At 41.4% G+C, this 18,089-nt stretch overlaps 1 protein-coding gene across 1 annotated transcript; it reads right to left on the reverse strand.

The window, feature by feature from the left end:
• Window positions 1-1,568: 1,568 nt before the first annotated feature.
• ADNP2 (ADNP homeobox 2) lies at window positions 1,569-16,215 on the reverse strand. The gene is made up of 4 exons (XM_063130462.1): window positions 15,888-16,215; window positions 8,847-8,966; window positions 7,893-7,982; window positions 1,569-6,368 (listed from the first exon to the last, which is right to left on the reverse strand). The coding sequence occupies exons 2-4, from the start codon at window positions 8,952-8,954 to the stop codon at window positions 3,387-3,389; spliced, it is 3,180 nt and encodes a 1,059-aa protein (XP_062986532.1). The 5' UTR covers window positions 8,955-8,966; window positions 15,888-16,215; the 3' UTR covers window positions 1,569-3,386.
• Between the last annotated feature and the right edge of the window lie 1,874 nt (window positions 16,216-18,089).

The raw sequence follows: 18,089 nt of genomic DNA on the forward strand, positions 1-18,089 counted from the left end.
ACAAAACTGCTCAAGCACTTTCGGCAATGGAATCTGTGTTCTACTTTTACTAGCAGTAAAAGTAAAGCAGTACATTTGTTATACATAATCTTTTTGTAGAGTTGCAGAGGGTCTGGTTTTATTTAAACTAATTTAGCATATCGCCTTCAATGCTGCATGTTTAGAAACATAACCAAAAGGCTGCCAAAAACTTACTGTGTGGAAACAGCCACCCTAACAAGCACTTTTTAAATTTTCTTGGTACTTGCTTTCTACAAAACCTTGTAGAAGGGATTTTTTGGGATGTATGGAAAGAAGGTAGCCCTGCCTTGGTGTGCACTATCCTGCCTGAATATGAGATGACTGGTATAGTCCCATGCAGAAACAAACGGCCCATTGTGTACATTCGGCAGAATCAAGCAGAAAATATTTTTCTTAATTTAGTAAGCACATCTGCTATGTGGTTGAATGCTTCCCATAGAAAAAAAACATGCTATATGTCCAAGACTACGACTCAGGGAGAAGGGTCTGCCTAGCCTTCTCCCCCAATTCATTCTCATTGGAAAGTAGCATATTTTACACGGGGGTCTAGTCAAACAGGTACCAATATACTTGTAATGGTACCGTACCAGAATAGCTTTACCACTTAATTGTGCTGTGTAAACTGCCTCAGAAGTACCCATACCTAAGACAGTCATCAATTAAAGGGGTTGCTTGACTGAACTCTGCTCAATTATACCCACTTAAAAAATCCTCTATACACATTTAAAAGTGAAAGTTTCGTTTATTTAAAACACCCCCCCCCAAAAAAAACAATCTTAAGTAGATAAAATAATAATCCTGATATCACTGCATCAGGTTTTCTATTATTGAAAAGATAAGCTTAAGCTTTTTTGGTGCTTGTCTTGCTCCTCTATAATCTTCAAGTAGAACTTATAAAGAAATATAGGGAGCTGTTCAGTGAAATACCACTACTGGACAACTTCTGTTCACTTCCATTCCTCATAGGTCAAACCTATTATAGTCAAACATTCCCTGTAGTGGGAGAACAGAACAAGCATTGTCCTTTATATATTTATCCCCTACTTAAATTTGCACTTTGGTCTACCTTAATTTATAGCTGACCATTTTCCATAGCAAAGTGTTTCCCCCTAAATCCTTAAATGTCTGTAGCAATTTGTTTTGTACCTCCCATGTCGAAGTTTTAGATTCAAGTAGATTCAAACATTGAGTTTAAAAACAAAACCACTTTTTTTACAGCCTAGTATTTCCCATAATGCTCCTGCAAGGGAAAAGGTGGGAAAAGTACTGCTCTACATCCTCTGACTATTTTAATATATGTGGATGAAGGTCAAAAGTGAAATAGTAGTAATAATCACTCCTGCTCTGAATGACCAGCCCATTCCTTTTGCCCCTTTCTGCACTTGTGTAAATATCAATGCCAACATAGATTTGACCACTCTGGTTACAACACCCCACAAATGGATAATCTGCAGGTCCCGTATCAGTACTTCTTCCTTTGTACTGGTATTTCTACTGGCAAATGATGAGGCTGCATGAAAGAACAGAAATCAAACCATGAAGCCCTCTTACAATTTTCTGACATTTATAGAAATTGAACAGCCTGCAATGCAACTGCTTAAATTTCACAAGTTATTTACATGCAGTTTCACCAAAACAAAAACAAAAATCCCTTGGCATTAGAGTAACTAGAAAACAGTGTAAAGTCAGCACACCAAATATCTCATAGTGGTTAAACATTAGTCTTCTGGATTTGGAGGCTGCCAGCATATACATTGCCCAGAAATAAAAGGCAGAACAGCAATAACAAAACCTGCCTCAGCTCTCAGCCCTATTTTAGTTTTAAATAATACCCACTATGCTTATTCAATATTGTCTATCTTTAGACGAGGCTGTCATCTGCTGAGTAACACATTAAATTGTATTTCACCCACTGTAGAGAGCAAGAGCTTTCAGTCAGCATTGATACAAAGACCATGACACATAACATCAGACTGAAATAGACTCAGGGCTATGCAGTCCTACTTTAATTATTAAAGTATTGAGCTGCAACTTATTATGAATAGCAAGTATTCTCTCACACATTTCAATATCACTGTAATCACAGTGAGGTACTGTATCAGATGGGGTACAATGGCCAATGCAAAATCATCCTGCATTAGCACTGCTGAAGAGGTTGCCTTTGATCCCTTGCTCCAAACCCAAGTTGCATAGTCACATGGAGAATTGTTATGTGGCTATTCCATACCCTGCTTTAGAATATATGCCAGTACAACGGCAGGACAGCTAGAGATTGGCAATCATATGCATACAATGCTAACTGCTTCTTGGAATGGTATGCAATGATATCAGAGTGTTCCTAACAAGCAGTAGCACCAAATGAAGGGATCCATAGGTAGCCATTACAGTCTACTTCAAATTGGGCAGCTCTTTGCTTTATTTATTCCAAGATGCAAATCAATACTTGGAAACCAAAAGTTGAAACTTCAGGAAAACAGATACCACATAAGACTTCAGAATGTCTTACTGGGAAAGGAGTTAAGAAACCCCTGGGCTGATGTGTATCATTGTTGCATTTGGTACTGCTACCACTGGTAAATTGGTGGTTTTTTTAAAAAAATAGGGCAATATGAAGATCAGGCTAGAAGCCAACCATCTTAATTTTAAAAGGGAGGAATTGTATTTTTTATTATTATGACCATCTAACCAGTTTTGGAATTTTACCAAAACTATACACTTTATTTAAAAAAAAAACAATTGGGGTTTTCTTTTTTAAAAAAAACACTACAAAATTTGTAACACAATTATATAAAACCCATGGGCAGAGAAAGCTACAACATAAACAAAAAATGAAAAGTAACAGAGCCTCAGGTATACTATACTGTATCCCACTGCCACAATGAACACTTGCCCGATCTGAACGAGGCATTAATCTCATTAGCAAAGAACAGTAAAGTTCAAAATGGTATCATGATCACTCCCTCTTGGCTCCTCCTGCCAGCAGGAGCAGCTGAACAGTAGTAAGGAATTCACCAGGAAGGAAAAGGTTAGCGTTGCAACCGCACCAGACTTCTGGTTTGTTTGCTCTCCTACCATACCTAAAAGCCAGAGTTTGAAGTTGGTTTTCGATTCCTGGCTTGTTCGGAATATAAATCAGGAGTCTGGGTTCAGCTATAACACTAAGCTTTTCAGGAGCCATCAGGCAACATACATTAACAAGCTGCTTGTGAACAATTAGCCAGAATTTTGCACAGTGCTGACTTGTTTTGTGTGAAGGTGGCCACTGTGTCCTAGTAGTTTAATATCACAAGAAACTAAATCAGTGAGAGTTGCTGAAGTAATATGCAATCTTAATTGCATGATATTAGGGTTTTTTGGGGGGGGGATTACAAATCTTCTGATACACAATTTAAGCTCAAACTGTGCTTTACATTTTTAAGTTCAGACATACTAAAGCCCAAAAGCACAGATGGCTTAAGATTTTTTATTGCCTTTAGGCAGGTGTGTCTTTTTCTCCCAAAAAATGATGCAAGATCAACCTTCCATGCACACAGAATGGTTGACAGTAATTCTAACTCCTTTTTAGTAGGGTATGGCTTCTTGTGAAAATAATCTGCAAGAAACCGTTTTTGAACTTCATTTGAGCTATTCTGGAATGGCTTTGGATTTAGTGCTAAAACATGAAGATCCTCAAATGAGAGCTGTCCCTTAATTTCAGTCTTATGATCAATCTTTTGTCGTTTGGAAGCCACAAAAGTCACCTCCTTTACTGGAACTTGCGCTGTACCACTATTTATAATCAGGAATGGCTGGTCATCATCCATTTGGTCCTCTCCAACAGGATAAAGATTATCGGATGGTTTTCTCTTGGCTGAAGGAGAAGCAGCATCATGCTGTTCACCATTTACAAGTGGCAGATCTTTCTTCTCACTGAGTTCCAGCTGCATCTTTACAGTCGGGGTGCTATCTTTGGGAGCACTCCGGCAGCGGAGCAAATGCACAGCAATAGCTGTCAGAGTCATATTGCCGGTATAAACGCCACAGCAGTGGATACACTTAAAAGCAGGAGTCTTTAAAATGGTATGCACAGTTGGCATGATATGGTGCCTCTCCTTCAAATGGATCTCATAGGTTTCTGTGCTAATGAAAGTACCGTAACAAAAGGGGCAAGTGGAAACTTTCTTATTGCCTTTATTCGTTCCAGCAGCTTCATGTTGCAGCTTGATGTACAGAGGAATAAGTGTCCTTGAATTTACTCCAGCAAGTACTGCTAGGTGCACTTCTCTTTCACATTGTTCTTTTGCAGTTATACTGAAATCAAAATGAGGAAACACCAGGTCACCTTCAGAATCACTCTCAAGTTGAAACCCTTTGTCATCATAATCAGTGTGTAGTTTCTTTTGGCCTTTATGCACAGTTCGTGTGTGATCCACAAGGCATTTTAAGTCATGGAAAGTACTGGTGCAAAACAGGCAAGCTAATCCATGTGTGAAAATATGTTTTATAAGCTCTGCCTGAGAGAGAAAACATTTACAAGAAAAGCACCGGACTGTCTTGTCTTTTAGCCACCTCAGAAAAGGTGCACAGGCTGCAACTTTGTCTGTTTCAAGAGTAACCTTTGTCTTTGCTGCATTGAATTTGTGAGCGACTTGCATGTGCACCTGATAGACATTAGATGGGAACAGCTCACTACAAACAGGGCACGTCTTCCACTGCTTAGCCTGTTTAAGGGCAAGGCTCATTGCAGAAGCAGTTGGAGAAGTCTTGGAAAGCGTATTCGCGGAAGAAGTTACTACAGCTGAGGAAGGCACGGTAGCTGGAGCCTGAGACAACTGCGTAACTGGGCCAGATTGCATCAGCTGAACAGGCACCTGAGGTGGTGAAACTGATGTCACCCCACCACCGGGTGGCACAGGCAAAGCCACAGAAACGGGTGCAAGGGTATATGTCGGTATCCCATTAACTTGCTTGCCAGTTGGAATTAACTGTCTAAGTATTGGTCCTGCAGTAAGCAAAGTAGCATTTTGAGAAACTCCAGGTCTAACAGATTGATTTACAGGAAGGACCCCTGGTGCAACAGGCTGATTAAATTGTAGAATCCCAGGTCCAACTGACTGGTTTACAGGAAGAACCCCTGAAGTGACAGGATTAAACTGAAGCACCCCTGATGTAAGCGTTTGGGTCATGGGAAGAACCCCAGTAGCACTAGGCTGGTTCAAACTTCCAACAGGCCGATTTAGAGCAAGGACCCCAGGTGAAGAAGCCCTGTTGACTGGAATAGTGCCAGCTCCAATGGGTCGATTCAGAGATCCAGCAGGCTGGGTCCCAGGGAGAGCCCCTGACACAACTGGACTACTAATGGTCCTAACTGATTGATTAACAGGAAGCAGAGTAGGGCGGACTGGCCGAGTGAATGAGAGGACTCCTGGAGGAACACCTCTACCTATGGAACCAGCAGGCTGATTTAGGCAGAAAACCCCAGGCCGTACAGGCTGTTTTAGGGGAAGCCTATGGGAAACAAAGACCGGTTGGGGAACTGCAGACTGAAGAGCCACATTATTCTGACCTCCTGGGCGAGAACCAGACATAAGTGTAATATGTGACTGGGCAACCGAAGTAGGAGATGATGTACGTGTCAGACTACTAGAGGCACTTGAAACACTCAGTGGTCCAACTGTGTTTTGAACAGCTTTTGCTGGCACCATACTTTGATTCTGATTGACTGGCGGAAGTGAAATACATGATGTAGAAGAAGCTGAGCCCACTGAAGCAGTGGTAGGTACTAGTGGCGGCGTGGCTCTGAGCGTGGAAGGCTTGGGAGCAATATTAATGATCTGCAGTGACTTTGCTTGTCCTGGTTTCTTAGGCTGTACCAAAATTACAGGCCTCAATATATTTTCCAGTTCTTTGTGTACTTCAGATGTCAAGACATGATATATTAAAGAATCCCGGCTGTTTGCAAAAGCGTTACACTTTTTACAGTAATGATCAGTAAAATTCTCTTCACTCTCCTCAAAGTATGTGCTTATTAGGTTTTGAAAGTGGGTTACCAATACATGCTTCTTTGTATTGTAGTATAGCGTGTCTGTAAACTGACATTTCTGGCATACAAAGTTTACTGAATCACTCCGGAACTGTCTCATGCCACCACTCACATTATAATTTTGTATTTTTTTCTTGGAGTGAAACATCCGGAGGTGTCTTCCCACTATTTTGGAATGAGAAGCAAATGAACATTCTGGGCAAGGAACAACTAATTCTTGGTCCAGTTCATCTTCATGGCAACGGTTCAAGTGATTTTTGAAAGAAGAAAGAAATTTTGAGGAGAACTTGCACTGACTACAGCAAAATGGATTTGTTCTGTATCTCTGCAAAACAAGAACAAAAGGAGACAGTTACTTCAGCAGGTAGCTAGAAAATGCAAGTTTATGTCAGCTGTTGAGTAAGAGCAGAGAAGTAATGAAAGTGTCATGACTAGGCCTGTTCCCCTTAGGCTGGGGGAAGGAGTTTCCGGCGATCAATTGGAATCAGATTCTGAAGCAGAAGAGACAGCGCCAGAAACGTACCAGCCTACATGGGGAGTGGGGGAAGTGACTGTCACAGGCTCTTCACCAGCTGGGAATGAACCTTCGCCAGACCTTATCACTACAGAGGAGGAGGGCACTTCAGAGCTAGCTGATCCTAGAGTCCGCTGCAGCCTCAAATGGGCGGAGCTAAAGGAAGGCAAGAGAAGGTTGGCTTGGCTAGCTTCTCGCCAAAGGCTTCTTAAGAACCAGTCTCCTTGAAGTTAAAGCATTCTGGGAAGTGTCTTTCCCTTTTTCTTGAAAGGACAATTGTCTCGCTTAGTTTGCATAGTTTTGCCTAGAGGAAAGTTCCTAGAGGTTACTCTCTCTTCAGATGGGAAGAGAAGTTTATTGCCTGAATAAAGCTTTGTAGATTACATGGCAGACCTCGTCTCCCAATAAGGCGGGAGGTTTAAAAAAACATGACAGCAATGCACTATTTTTCTTGCCAGCTGGATATAAGAGTTTCTTCAAGAGATCAACATTTTGCTCAATTGACTGGGTATTTTTTAAAAAAATCAAGATCCTATCTATCCATTTCTATACAATTTCTAATAGATAATATACTTGTATAATAATACAAACATAAAATGAGCTAGATCTTTGATGTATATTACTGGTACTACTGAGAATCAGCAGAACAACAAGAATATCAGCAGTATGGGTTGCAGCTTATTCCAGGAGAATAAATGAACAAGAGGATGTTCAAATCTAATCTAAAAAGCATCATGTCACCCAACATGAAAGGGAATGCCAAATTCCCATAAGCATTGCTGGGTGAAGAAAAGGAAAAATAGAAGAGATATCTGCATGGAAGACTATGGAATTAGACAGAAAATGTAAGTAAGACATTATTTAATAATGAAAATTATCCAAAAGCTGTAACTTGACCTAGAAGACACCAACTATGCCAATACCCAGTGAAAGTTCAACATGGCCAAATATGCAGCTGTTGAAAAAGTTCTCATTATACACCTGAAGTAACCTTCTGTTTCAGAAGGTTGAAAAAGCAACCAGTAGCCAGCTATTTTACATCTGGTTTTGACCAATAGAAAGAAAAAAGATAATTAGTCCTTATAATGACAGCCACACGCACGTGGAGCATCCCATATGCCACAGAGCTTTGGACTTGTGCTTCTAGAATAGCACCCCCACCAACTTTTGAAAGTGAGGGAAGTCTCAGAAGTAGTTTGCAATATGACTCAGGATCAACTGCTCAAAGCAAAAGGGCTAATAATGATGATGATGATGATGATATCCAAACCCCTGGAACCACTTAAGTAGCTCTGGAGATCCAAGTCTTCTGAAAACTGTGACAAATGTACATACCTTTCTTTTAGTGATAGACTCCCACTGAGACACATCATTCCATGAAGTGTGGAAGAAATATTTTTCTCCTGGGTCAAAACTTTTCAAAGTCTAAAAAAACCCAAAGATTTGTAAAAACAGCACATAATTAAAAGTAAATCCAATTTTATGCAGCTACTTCAAAATCAGATTTTCGTTATGTTGATATAAACTAAATTCAAAACAGCTGCCAGAAAATATACCCTTCACATAAGACATTCTTCATCTTACAGACCAACAACCAGTATGTCAAAATTATTTCAACAGTTAAGATCCTTTCACTTTCAAAAAGGACTTTAGCATGTGAATTGTGTAGTTAAAAAATCACTGAAGCTTTGGTGTATTTGAAGAGGGTTTTTTCTTAGCAAGAAACCACAGTCACCATCTTTCTGAATGTGTGTATTGTGTAAAAATGGGGCTGATGGTGTTTGTGATTGACCTTGATTTTAAGATATAAACTGAATTTATGATTTTTTCATCTTTTTTAAAGCTGGGATGTTTTGGTTAATTTATACAATTAACTCAATTTCTCATTTCAGCTGATGAAAACCTACATTTACAAACTTGATGGTCAGCACCAAATCAGTCAATGCATATTTTCTTGTTTTGTTTTGTTTTTAAAAAAGCAATTGATCATGTTTACAATTCAAGCATTTTGTTAACTCAAACCTCAACAGCTGTAAGGTGAAACAGTTTTTAAAATGAAAGATCTCTAAGCCACATCTTGCTACATAGTCAAATGTACCCCTACTCGGAGATTGTAATTGAAGTAATTTAATTACTTATAGACTCATGAGAGTCTATAAGTAATAGACTTATAGACTTATAATAACTTATAGACTTATTAACTTATAGACTCATGAGATGAATGTATAAAGAACCACAAACATTAACATAAATAGTTATAATGGTGATTTAAGATGTTTTCTTCTTTACCTGAAGTAACTCCCGGCAGCTATCAAGTCCAATATCCACAAGAATGCCCTTTACTTTCTTCCGAGCTCTCCTTATATTATCAAGATTTTGAACAGGAATTTGAAACATGTTGAACTTTGTCTAAAAGACAGAAAAAGACACAACTAAAGTAATTTTGTTAAAAAAATACTTTCAGAATGTACTTGTGCATTTTTTTAAAAAAATCAGATTAATTTGACCTTCATTAGTGCTTATTTTAGAAAATTGGCATATTTATAGTTTACTAGGGCCGATTTACACTTTCTGTGGCAAACTGCAAGTACTATGTGTACAGTGATATTTACCACAGTCATCATCAATTATTTATTTATTTATTACATTTCTATACCGCCCAATAGCCGGAGCTCTCTGGGCAGTTCCTCATAAACTGATGGAGAGCTGCTTGAAATGCAGATCAACTCCAAGATTTGAGGATTTAAAAAAATGCATAACTATCTCTACATGAATGCTAAAACTCAAATTCTTTATTTCTGAAAGGGGTGGGAAGTACTGTTCTGCAAATGAAATATCAATATTAAATATGAAAATGTTTGTAAGCAGACACCACCATGAAACACTGTTTTTGACTCCAGCAACTATTTGTCTGACAGAGTTGCTCAAAGATAAGATAAAGGTATTGTTGGTCAATAGGGAGGCCAACCCAGTATTGGGAGTACACCCTGTTCTGAATGGGGTAGCACTCCCTCTGAAGGACCAGTTACACAACTTGGGAATGCTCTTGAATCCAACACTGCACCTGGAACTGGTCAGGAGTGCCTTTGCTCAGCTTCAGCTGCTCTACATGGGTATTGAAGATTGTCCAAAAACAATCTTGGAAGAGTCCAGAAACTTCAGCTAGTGTAAACTGCAGAGGCCATGTTACTATCTGGTGTGCATTTTATAGACAATATAACACTGAATTGAAACAGCTGCATTTGATTCCCAATTTGTTTCTGAGCTCAATTCAAGGTGCTGGTTCTTACTTCTTAAGCCCAAAATGGCTTGGGACCACAATAGCTGAAAGACTGCCTCCTCCTCTATTACCCTGTCACAAATTTGAGCTCATTATCTGAGGCCCTTTACATGCACCACCTTGTATAGCAAGGCCAGTGGATAAACAAGACAGGGCTCATTATGGAACTCCCTCCCCAGAGAGGTTAGGCTAGCCTCTTTATTGTATTTATATGGCTTGTGAAAAGAACATTGTTCCGCCAAGCTTTTAATGGTTAATGCCACTCTCAGATGTTATAATTAACCCCTGATTTTATTGTACAGAAAGTTGTTCAACTTTTTGTAACGAATGTATTTTATTATTTTTATTGTATATATTTGCACACCATCTCAAGCACTCAAGTGGAGGAGCAATCCAAAAATGTTCCGAATAAGTACATTAATGTTTAAATTAAGAGTTGTAAAACATGCTTAGTAATCTGGCCAAGATAAGGAACTGTACCTAAGGTAGCCAACTGAGTTTCACTCCCAAGGGGAGATTCCATTCAAAGTATTGTGACAATGCCATAGGACTATTTTTACTAGAGTATGCTTAAATATAAATATTCTAGGCATAACTAAAAGTATCAGAAAGCACTATACTTTTAAAAGGTAGCTATAGAGTTGAGACATTGGTTACTTGACACATTGCCATTTGACTATGTTCAAATATTTCACAAAGCCAAGAATATTTCTTTATAGATTATGCCTTTTAGAAATGCATCATGCTGCCAGCTGAAAGCAAAGTAGTGCAGTAAAATTTCTATCCTGAGAGAAAGCATATTTTCTAGTCTAGCTTGCATGCACTTTAGAGGATATTCAAGGACGTGTTTGTACCTTGAAGCGATCTGATTTTGTTGGAACGCATGTTGTCTGGAAACATTAGATATCACATTGTGGGAAACATTTAAATGTCTAGTAATCTACCCTAACTATGTCAGCTGAACATGGTAATATATTACTTGTATAATAAATACTGTTTATAATTCTTCTTGTCTGACAATTCATGTTTTTAACTTCAGAACTTCAAAGATTATACACAAGGGTAGAATACAACAGAATTAAAAACTTTAACTCAAAGGTATAGAATCTTGGGCCCAGGATCCCAATCCAACCCTCCTGGGGTCCCCAAAAGGCCTTGGCCCCTTCCTCTGGCCCCACCCCTTCCCCAACCCCTGATCCATTGATTTCCCGTCATTTATGCAGTTTCCCCACAACCCCATTCTTAAAGGTTGAATTACTTCCTCTAAAGGCTTAGGGACTGCCCTTAAGAGCTTTATGGCGAACTATACTGGTATTTGGGCTCCGCTCTACTGCTTTTGCCCCACCCTGGAAAGCAGCCCCTAAGAGCTTCTCCAAAATGGAATTCAGCCCTTGGGCTGGAAGAGGTTCAACACCCCCGCTTTAAATGTTATGTATACCTAGAACAGCTTTTAAAACATGCCCACTCCTACCTCCACATGCAAGCCTGCATGAAAATCTATGAAAGCATCCAATCCTTTTAAAGGAGCCATCACCAATCTTATTCTTTATTTAGAAGACATATATTCCCCTCTTCCATTGCAATCATAATCTTGTGGTAGTGAATTCAAAATGTTAGGCATGTGTTGTACAGAGTATTTATTTCTCTCTTGAACTTAGTACCATCAATTTCAGCAGGCAGCCCTGAGCTCCTTTTTCCTCCATTCATTTTTATATAAGCTCTGGAATGAACCAAGATTTAGACATGCTTAGAGTAGTCCCAATGAAAGAAAGAGAACTTAAGTTAGTCATGATTAACATGTCTCATTTTAATGGGTTTACTCTAAGCATGATTAAGACCATCTATCAACTATCAGATGTTTCAATTTTGTTTAGTGACAGCCATAATTCACTATTCAAGTAACCCAGTACTGCAAAAAGACCTTTGCTGCGTAATCAGAGGCCCGGGGTGCTATTGCACTCCTATTATGTTTGTGGTCTCCCCAAAGGCATCTGGTTGGCCACAGTCTGAACAAAATGCAGGACTAGATGGGCCTTTGGTCTGATCCAGCATGGCACTTATGTTGAGGACTGGATGTTTGCAGAGACAAGAAGACGATTCTAGATAGCCACAGGGCGATCGGGAGAGAAATGTGCTGCTGATCACCTGGCTGAAGTTTTCTATTTAAAACCAGCTCACCAGCTCAACTGTGCAACTTACTGCATTAAAAACTTTCAAAACATATCTCAGAGCATACATGTACTACAGCTGACCCCAATCAGGCACCCTAGATGTATTAGACTGCAACTACAGTCATCCCCAGCCAGCCAGCATGGGGATAGGCTAATGTATTACTTTCTCCTACTCCATGTCCCCACCCCAGGACTCTAAGGCTATCGTTAGCCTGTAAGTCCGCTACATGTTCCAATACTTTCCTGCCTCCAGCTGGAGCTGGCAAAGTTCACTAGAAGCAGCAGCCCTCTCACACTGCAGCCTATCACACAAGTGCCTGCTCTGTGTTTCAAACTGTCTGCCCAGGTAGTCTAGAACTCTCTTCCGGGGGTGCCTGAGCTTCCATAGCCAGGGAGCAGAGAGATTAAGAGTGGGTGTGCAGTAGGGCAATGTTGACATGACTAGCAGAGGGCTACTGCTGCTGCAAGGGTAACTAAACACTTTCTCTCCTTTGTTTTCTCTTATCTATGTTTATTGGGTATGCACGTGTGAACGCGAGAAAGTGTATGCTGTGTATGCGTGGTTTAGCTAGCTCATGTGAGAGAGAAGAAAGGCTACGCTGGGCAACAGCAGGTGAGATGAAATAGCTCATGCTGCATCATCCTTCTCATAATTGTGTTGAAGTTCTGGACACCTTTGGAACAGCAGTGAATTAGCATATACAGACGTTCAAAACTGGATCTCTAGGTGACTTGTGGGAACCACATCTTCTGAAGTGGTCACTTCAGCACAGAAGGGAGGACTCATCTCCATAGTTGCTCAGCAGTTTATAAGCATCAGACAAGATCTCACCCCCTTCTAGCATAGAATCATAAAATAGCAGAGTTGGAAGGTGCCTACAAGGCCATTGCGTCCAACCCCCTGCTCAATGCAGGAATCCACCCTAACGCATCCCTGACAGATGGTTGTCCAGGTGCCTCTTGAATGCCTCTAGTGTGGGAGAGCTCACAACCTCCCTAAGTAACTGATTCCATTGTCGTACCGCTCTAACAGTCAGGAAGTTTTTCCTGATTTCCAGCTGGAATCTGGCTGCCTTTAACTTGAGCCCATTATTTCATGTCCTGCACTCTGGGAAGATGGTCTTCCCATCAATGTAGTACTCCAAGGATCATAAATTTGGGCTTGTTACTGAGATCAGCCAAAACTATGGACCCCTTTAGAATTGGTAAAGCTATTTAGCGAGAATGGTTTTGGATACTTCCAAAACCATTCTTGCTAAATAGCTTTACCAATTGTGAAAACTTAGGGCTGCTACATAGATAGAATTTTTATGGAGTGGTCCACACTGTAGATTTGCACTATCTTCTATATCAGGCATAGGCAACCTTCTTGCTCTCTTCAAGCAATGGGAGGAGGCAGGGTTGGGGGCCACATGCTGGCCATAGTTGGAGCAGACAGAGGACATGGCCAGAATCACCAGCTCACTCAATCCCTACTCTCACAGCCAACCCCCACTCTCCTTTCACATGCATGTACATGTATCATGGCTTCCCCTCTTCCCTATTACCCAAACTGCTTTTCCCAGCACCAATCTGTCTCTCTGTGTGTGTGTGTACACATATGTGCTCAGGGATGATTCTCTGCTTGCTATTCCCCCTCCCCAATTTAAGTCACACTACTCCCAAAAGCCATCCTCCTCATTACAATTGTGCTCACCACCACCCCAGCTGCTAAACAACTGTTTGGCGGGTTGGGGTGGTGTGATTTGTGCAGTTGAGAGAAATTGGGCAAGGGCTCAGGCACCCCATGTGCCACAGTGACTGGGGTTTGCCTACATGTGTTCTATATAATGTTTCAAGCAACCACCTCTAAGTTTCAGTTCAGTTCATCCATAAAACATTATTCTAGGAGCAAACCAGTCCCCATATGTACTGTCAATCATGGATTCACTGACTGACCTTGGATTAGTAGCTTCATTCTCTGCCTCAGTGTTCATCTCTACACGGAGATGGATGTCTTACAAATACTTAACTGCTTCTTTTACTGGCATGTGATATAATTCAGTTACATGATTGTAGGGAGAGAACTAATTTATAATCTGTTTTTAGTCTGGTTTTTATTATTAGTTACATCAAGTGCCAGTTTTTGGTGAAAAGATGGGATACATAATAAATTATTGAACTAAAATGGAAAGTAACTCAAATGCATGATACATTATTTGGTTTAGCCACAAGTCTCCCATGGGTTCTTTACTGAGAAGGTGAAGAGGCTTTCTCCATACACAAAGGCAACTAAGAATATAGTATTTGGCAGCATCAACTTATAGGAAAGGTGTGTATCTATGATGAGTGTAAAGTGTCACCACTCTCACCTTCTAAACTCTTCACTTTTCCTTCTTTGTTTGCCCTGCCTTCCTTGATTATCTTGGATCACCTTGATGATCAAGTCTCCTGATCTACCCTGATATCACAGTGGGTCTTTAAAATTACTTTCCTTTATTGGGTAATTTTTATCTGTCACCCATCAACCTACTTTCTTTGAGCACAGAACAAAAAACAAAAACAAAACAAAACTAGAAGACAAAATAAAATCCCTTATTTGCATTTGTAAAGGAGACGCATCAGTAAGTGTCATGATCTCTCTGGCTGTCATAAACTCAGCTGGGAATAACTTTGGTTCTGAACTCCAAGGTCCATAGTGACTCTGGACCAAATTAAGCCATGCTGGAATATGAATAGTTTCATATGCATGGGAAAAAGCCAGAGGAAACCCACCTCCGTGAGGTAGAATGGCTTCCATTAGTGACCATTAGCTTGGTAGACCCTTGCATCTACCAAGCAAGAATGTGAACTATGTGATAACAACCCTGGGGGTCAGGAAAGTGTCACAACAGTTAAGCAAACTCACATATGAACAGCCAGGCAGCTTATTCTAGTCCACATATTTAATTTGACCGTCATGTTCTTTCTAAAATCTTAAAGGCTAACAAAATTATTTTAGAAAAACTATTGGTTTGATGGACTATAGCCCACCACAAAAGCTTATGCCAGAATAAATAGTATATGTTGTTATAGGATTTGCTGTTTTAAATTTGTATTTTAAATTCGTATTTCGGCACTGCTGTTGATTTTATCCTGATTGTGCTTTTATGTTGTATTTCATATCATGTTTTTATACTGTTTGTATTATACTTTGAATGGTTTAAATTTTTGTGAACTGCCCGGGGAGCTCCGGCTATAGTGCGGTATAAAAACGCAATAAATAAAAAATAACTTGGTTACAAGACTCTTTGTTGGTTTCGCTGCAATCGATTGGCAGGCTTCCTTCTGGAAACCCTTAAAATCTTATGGCCCCTTTCCAGTTAAGCCAACAGTTTCTTCTTTTCCCTTAATGGCTCTCCGGCTGCTACCAATGCAAAATACAGACGCTTCCCGCCTCCCTCCCCAAGAGTCTGCGGGGGTTTCCTGCAGCCGCTGAAGTTGCACATGAAAGAGGTAGCGGAGATGTCAAGCGCATGAGGGAAGCCGAATGCCTCACGGCATTTAAGCCCGTTTGCCGCGTTCCTCGCCCCGTTACCACCACCACCACGGAACCGGCGGCAGCGAAGCGCAGCCCCGGGAAAGGGGAAGCCCTTTAGTCCCTCCGCGGTTCCGCGTCTTCTCCTCCCGCCAAGGAAGGAGGGAGGGAGGGAGGGAGAACGGACGCCCCGTGAGGCTGCCGTCGCCTTCTGGCTTGGCCGGCAGCGCCCCGAGAAGGTGCGTGGAGAGAAACGGCGAGACGACTCCTCTCCGCCGCAAGTGGCGGCGAGTCGCCGCGCCTTCTGGGTCTGGCTGTGCTATGGAGACCGACGCGGTCCGCCAGCAGAAGGGCGCGCCAGGCGGCGCGGGTCTTGCACGTACCTGTCCGGGCTGCAGGGGGCGCCCGCTGCCTGCCCACTCGGTCCTCGCTGGCGCCTCCTTGAGGCACGCGGCCGCGTTGCAGCCGCCGCCGCCTTCCTCCTCCCCTGTCTGCCGCCGCTTGGTCGGCCGGTCACTCGCTCAGCGGCCGCTCCGCCCCGCCCCGCCCGGCTCCTCCTCCTCGTCTCGACCTGCAGCCCGCGCTCAGTGCCCCAGCAGCACGGGCACCGGCGGCCAGAGCAGCAGCATCGTTGCCCAGGCAGCCGCCGCCGCCGCCCGGCCGTGCAGTATCGCACCCGGCTTCCCCTCAGCACCACTAGACCCCCGCTTCCATCCACCCACCTCCGGCTGCTCCTCCCTCCTTCCAGAACCAGAAAGAGAAAATGGCGCTCGATTTGTCCCAGGAAGTGACGTTCACTCTCATTTGCATATCAGACAGTTGACCAATAAGAAGATACTAGATCCAAGGCGCCCATTGGTTCCCTCCATCAGCACCAACTCTCCAGGAAGGTTGGTGTTAAGAAGTGTAGCTTTTGGGGAGCGCTTTAGAAGTCCTTTAGAGTTTTCCCCCCTAAATTACTCACCTGTTACCTCAACTTTCCCTCTTTCGTAGTTTGGCACCTTTCAACATACAAAAAGTAGACACTCCCGCGTGACTTTATGCTGTGACGTCACCGTTGAGGGGTGTGGCTTGGTGACGTCATCCCATGTGATGCTATCACGTGGTCATGCAGCAGTTCTCTTGCTCATTTGCATAGAATGTTGTGGAAGCCTCATTTCCATCAGCATGTTTCTGAAATCCCCCCCTCACATCCAACAGCCAATGAAATCCAGCCATGTCAAGAAGCTGTGATTTCCATTGGAAGAAGGAACCACCAAATCCTTTAAGAAAAAGTGTATCATAAGATTCACACTTTGCAATAACTCATATACCTTGAAACAACAAGAAGAGGAAGGATGTTATTCCTTGAACAAATCATGTGTTCCTCATAGAAGAATCAACTCAAGAAGATCTTAAGTTTCCCTCAAAGAATAATAAGAAGGCTAAATTAACAGGGTCATCCTCAAAATAGCAACCTATCATAACTTCATATGAAGTTTGCTTGAAGTCATTAGAAATTGCTTTAAAATACTGATGAGGATTCTTCCATATGATCAATGGAGGTTCCAAATAATACAGGAGGATATCAGCATAAATAATAAAGCTTTATGGAGAATTTCAGCTGGGTAGAAAGTTCTTACTCAACAATTTTATACTTAATGCCTTGATCTTGTTTATTTAAGATCTTCCCAAGGACCTATCAACAACAGATAAAACCAATGTGGATAATATATACGCTCCCATTCTCCTTTTGATTACAAACTAAATTTGTTGATCAGTTGAAGATCTGATAGATCTTCAAAAATAGGAGTTTCATAATTTTCGTCTTGGCAATTTTTTATATATAAAAATGCGATTTTTTTTAAAAAAAAAATTAAAACATGGTATCAATATGTGAGCCACTTTCATAATGGGAAGAGGTAAGCAAATGAGTGCCATGGTAATTATTACATGTTTTAATGGCAACAACATGCTAAGTGGTGTTCGGAACATGGAACACTGAATCACTTTAGATGGAGCACTACATGGATCATTTCCCATGCTGCCTCACATTCATATGATGTTTACAAATGTTGCTAAAGTGTAGGATTAGACTATGCAGAAGCTCTCATGCTTCAGAGGTAACATTTGCATCAGATGATAGTTGGGGCTGAGAAATGATTAGCTTTAAATAAGGATTGGACATCTGAGGTTGATTCAGAGAGCAGGAAAGTGCATTTTTGAATACTTGAGGACCAAGCAGCATGATCATCACAAATGGCTAGGGCTTGAACTGAGACCATCTTGGTTGACTGGGTTGTTGACCTTGTTTGGCATGAGACAGGAGGAATGTGATTCTGTGATTCCCCTGGGGCTTGTCTATACAGCTTGTTTACCCTGACCCAAATGCACATATTCATATTTCAGGACACAAGACACAGCCGTCCATTCGTTGTAGCACCGGGTTTTTAACGCGATAATGCGCATATTCGCATTTGTGATTTACCACAACTTTTGGATCACGTCCAAGTTTGCACCACATTGTAGTTATGTGTCGTTGGGGGAGTTAAATTGCATTTTGACATGTGGGCGGAGCTTTCAGGGCAGGACAAAGTGATTGGCTG

Source organism: Elgaria multicarinata, chromosome 7 (assembly GCF_023053635.1).
Source record: "Elgaria multicarinata webbii isolate HBS135686 ecotype San Diego chromosome 7, rElgMul1.1.pri, whole genome shotgun sequence".
NCBI classification, from domain to species: Eukaryota; Metazoa; Chordata; class Lepidosauria; order Squamata; family Anguidae; genus Elgaria; species Elgaria multicarinata.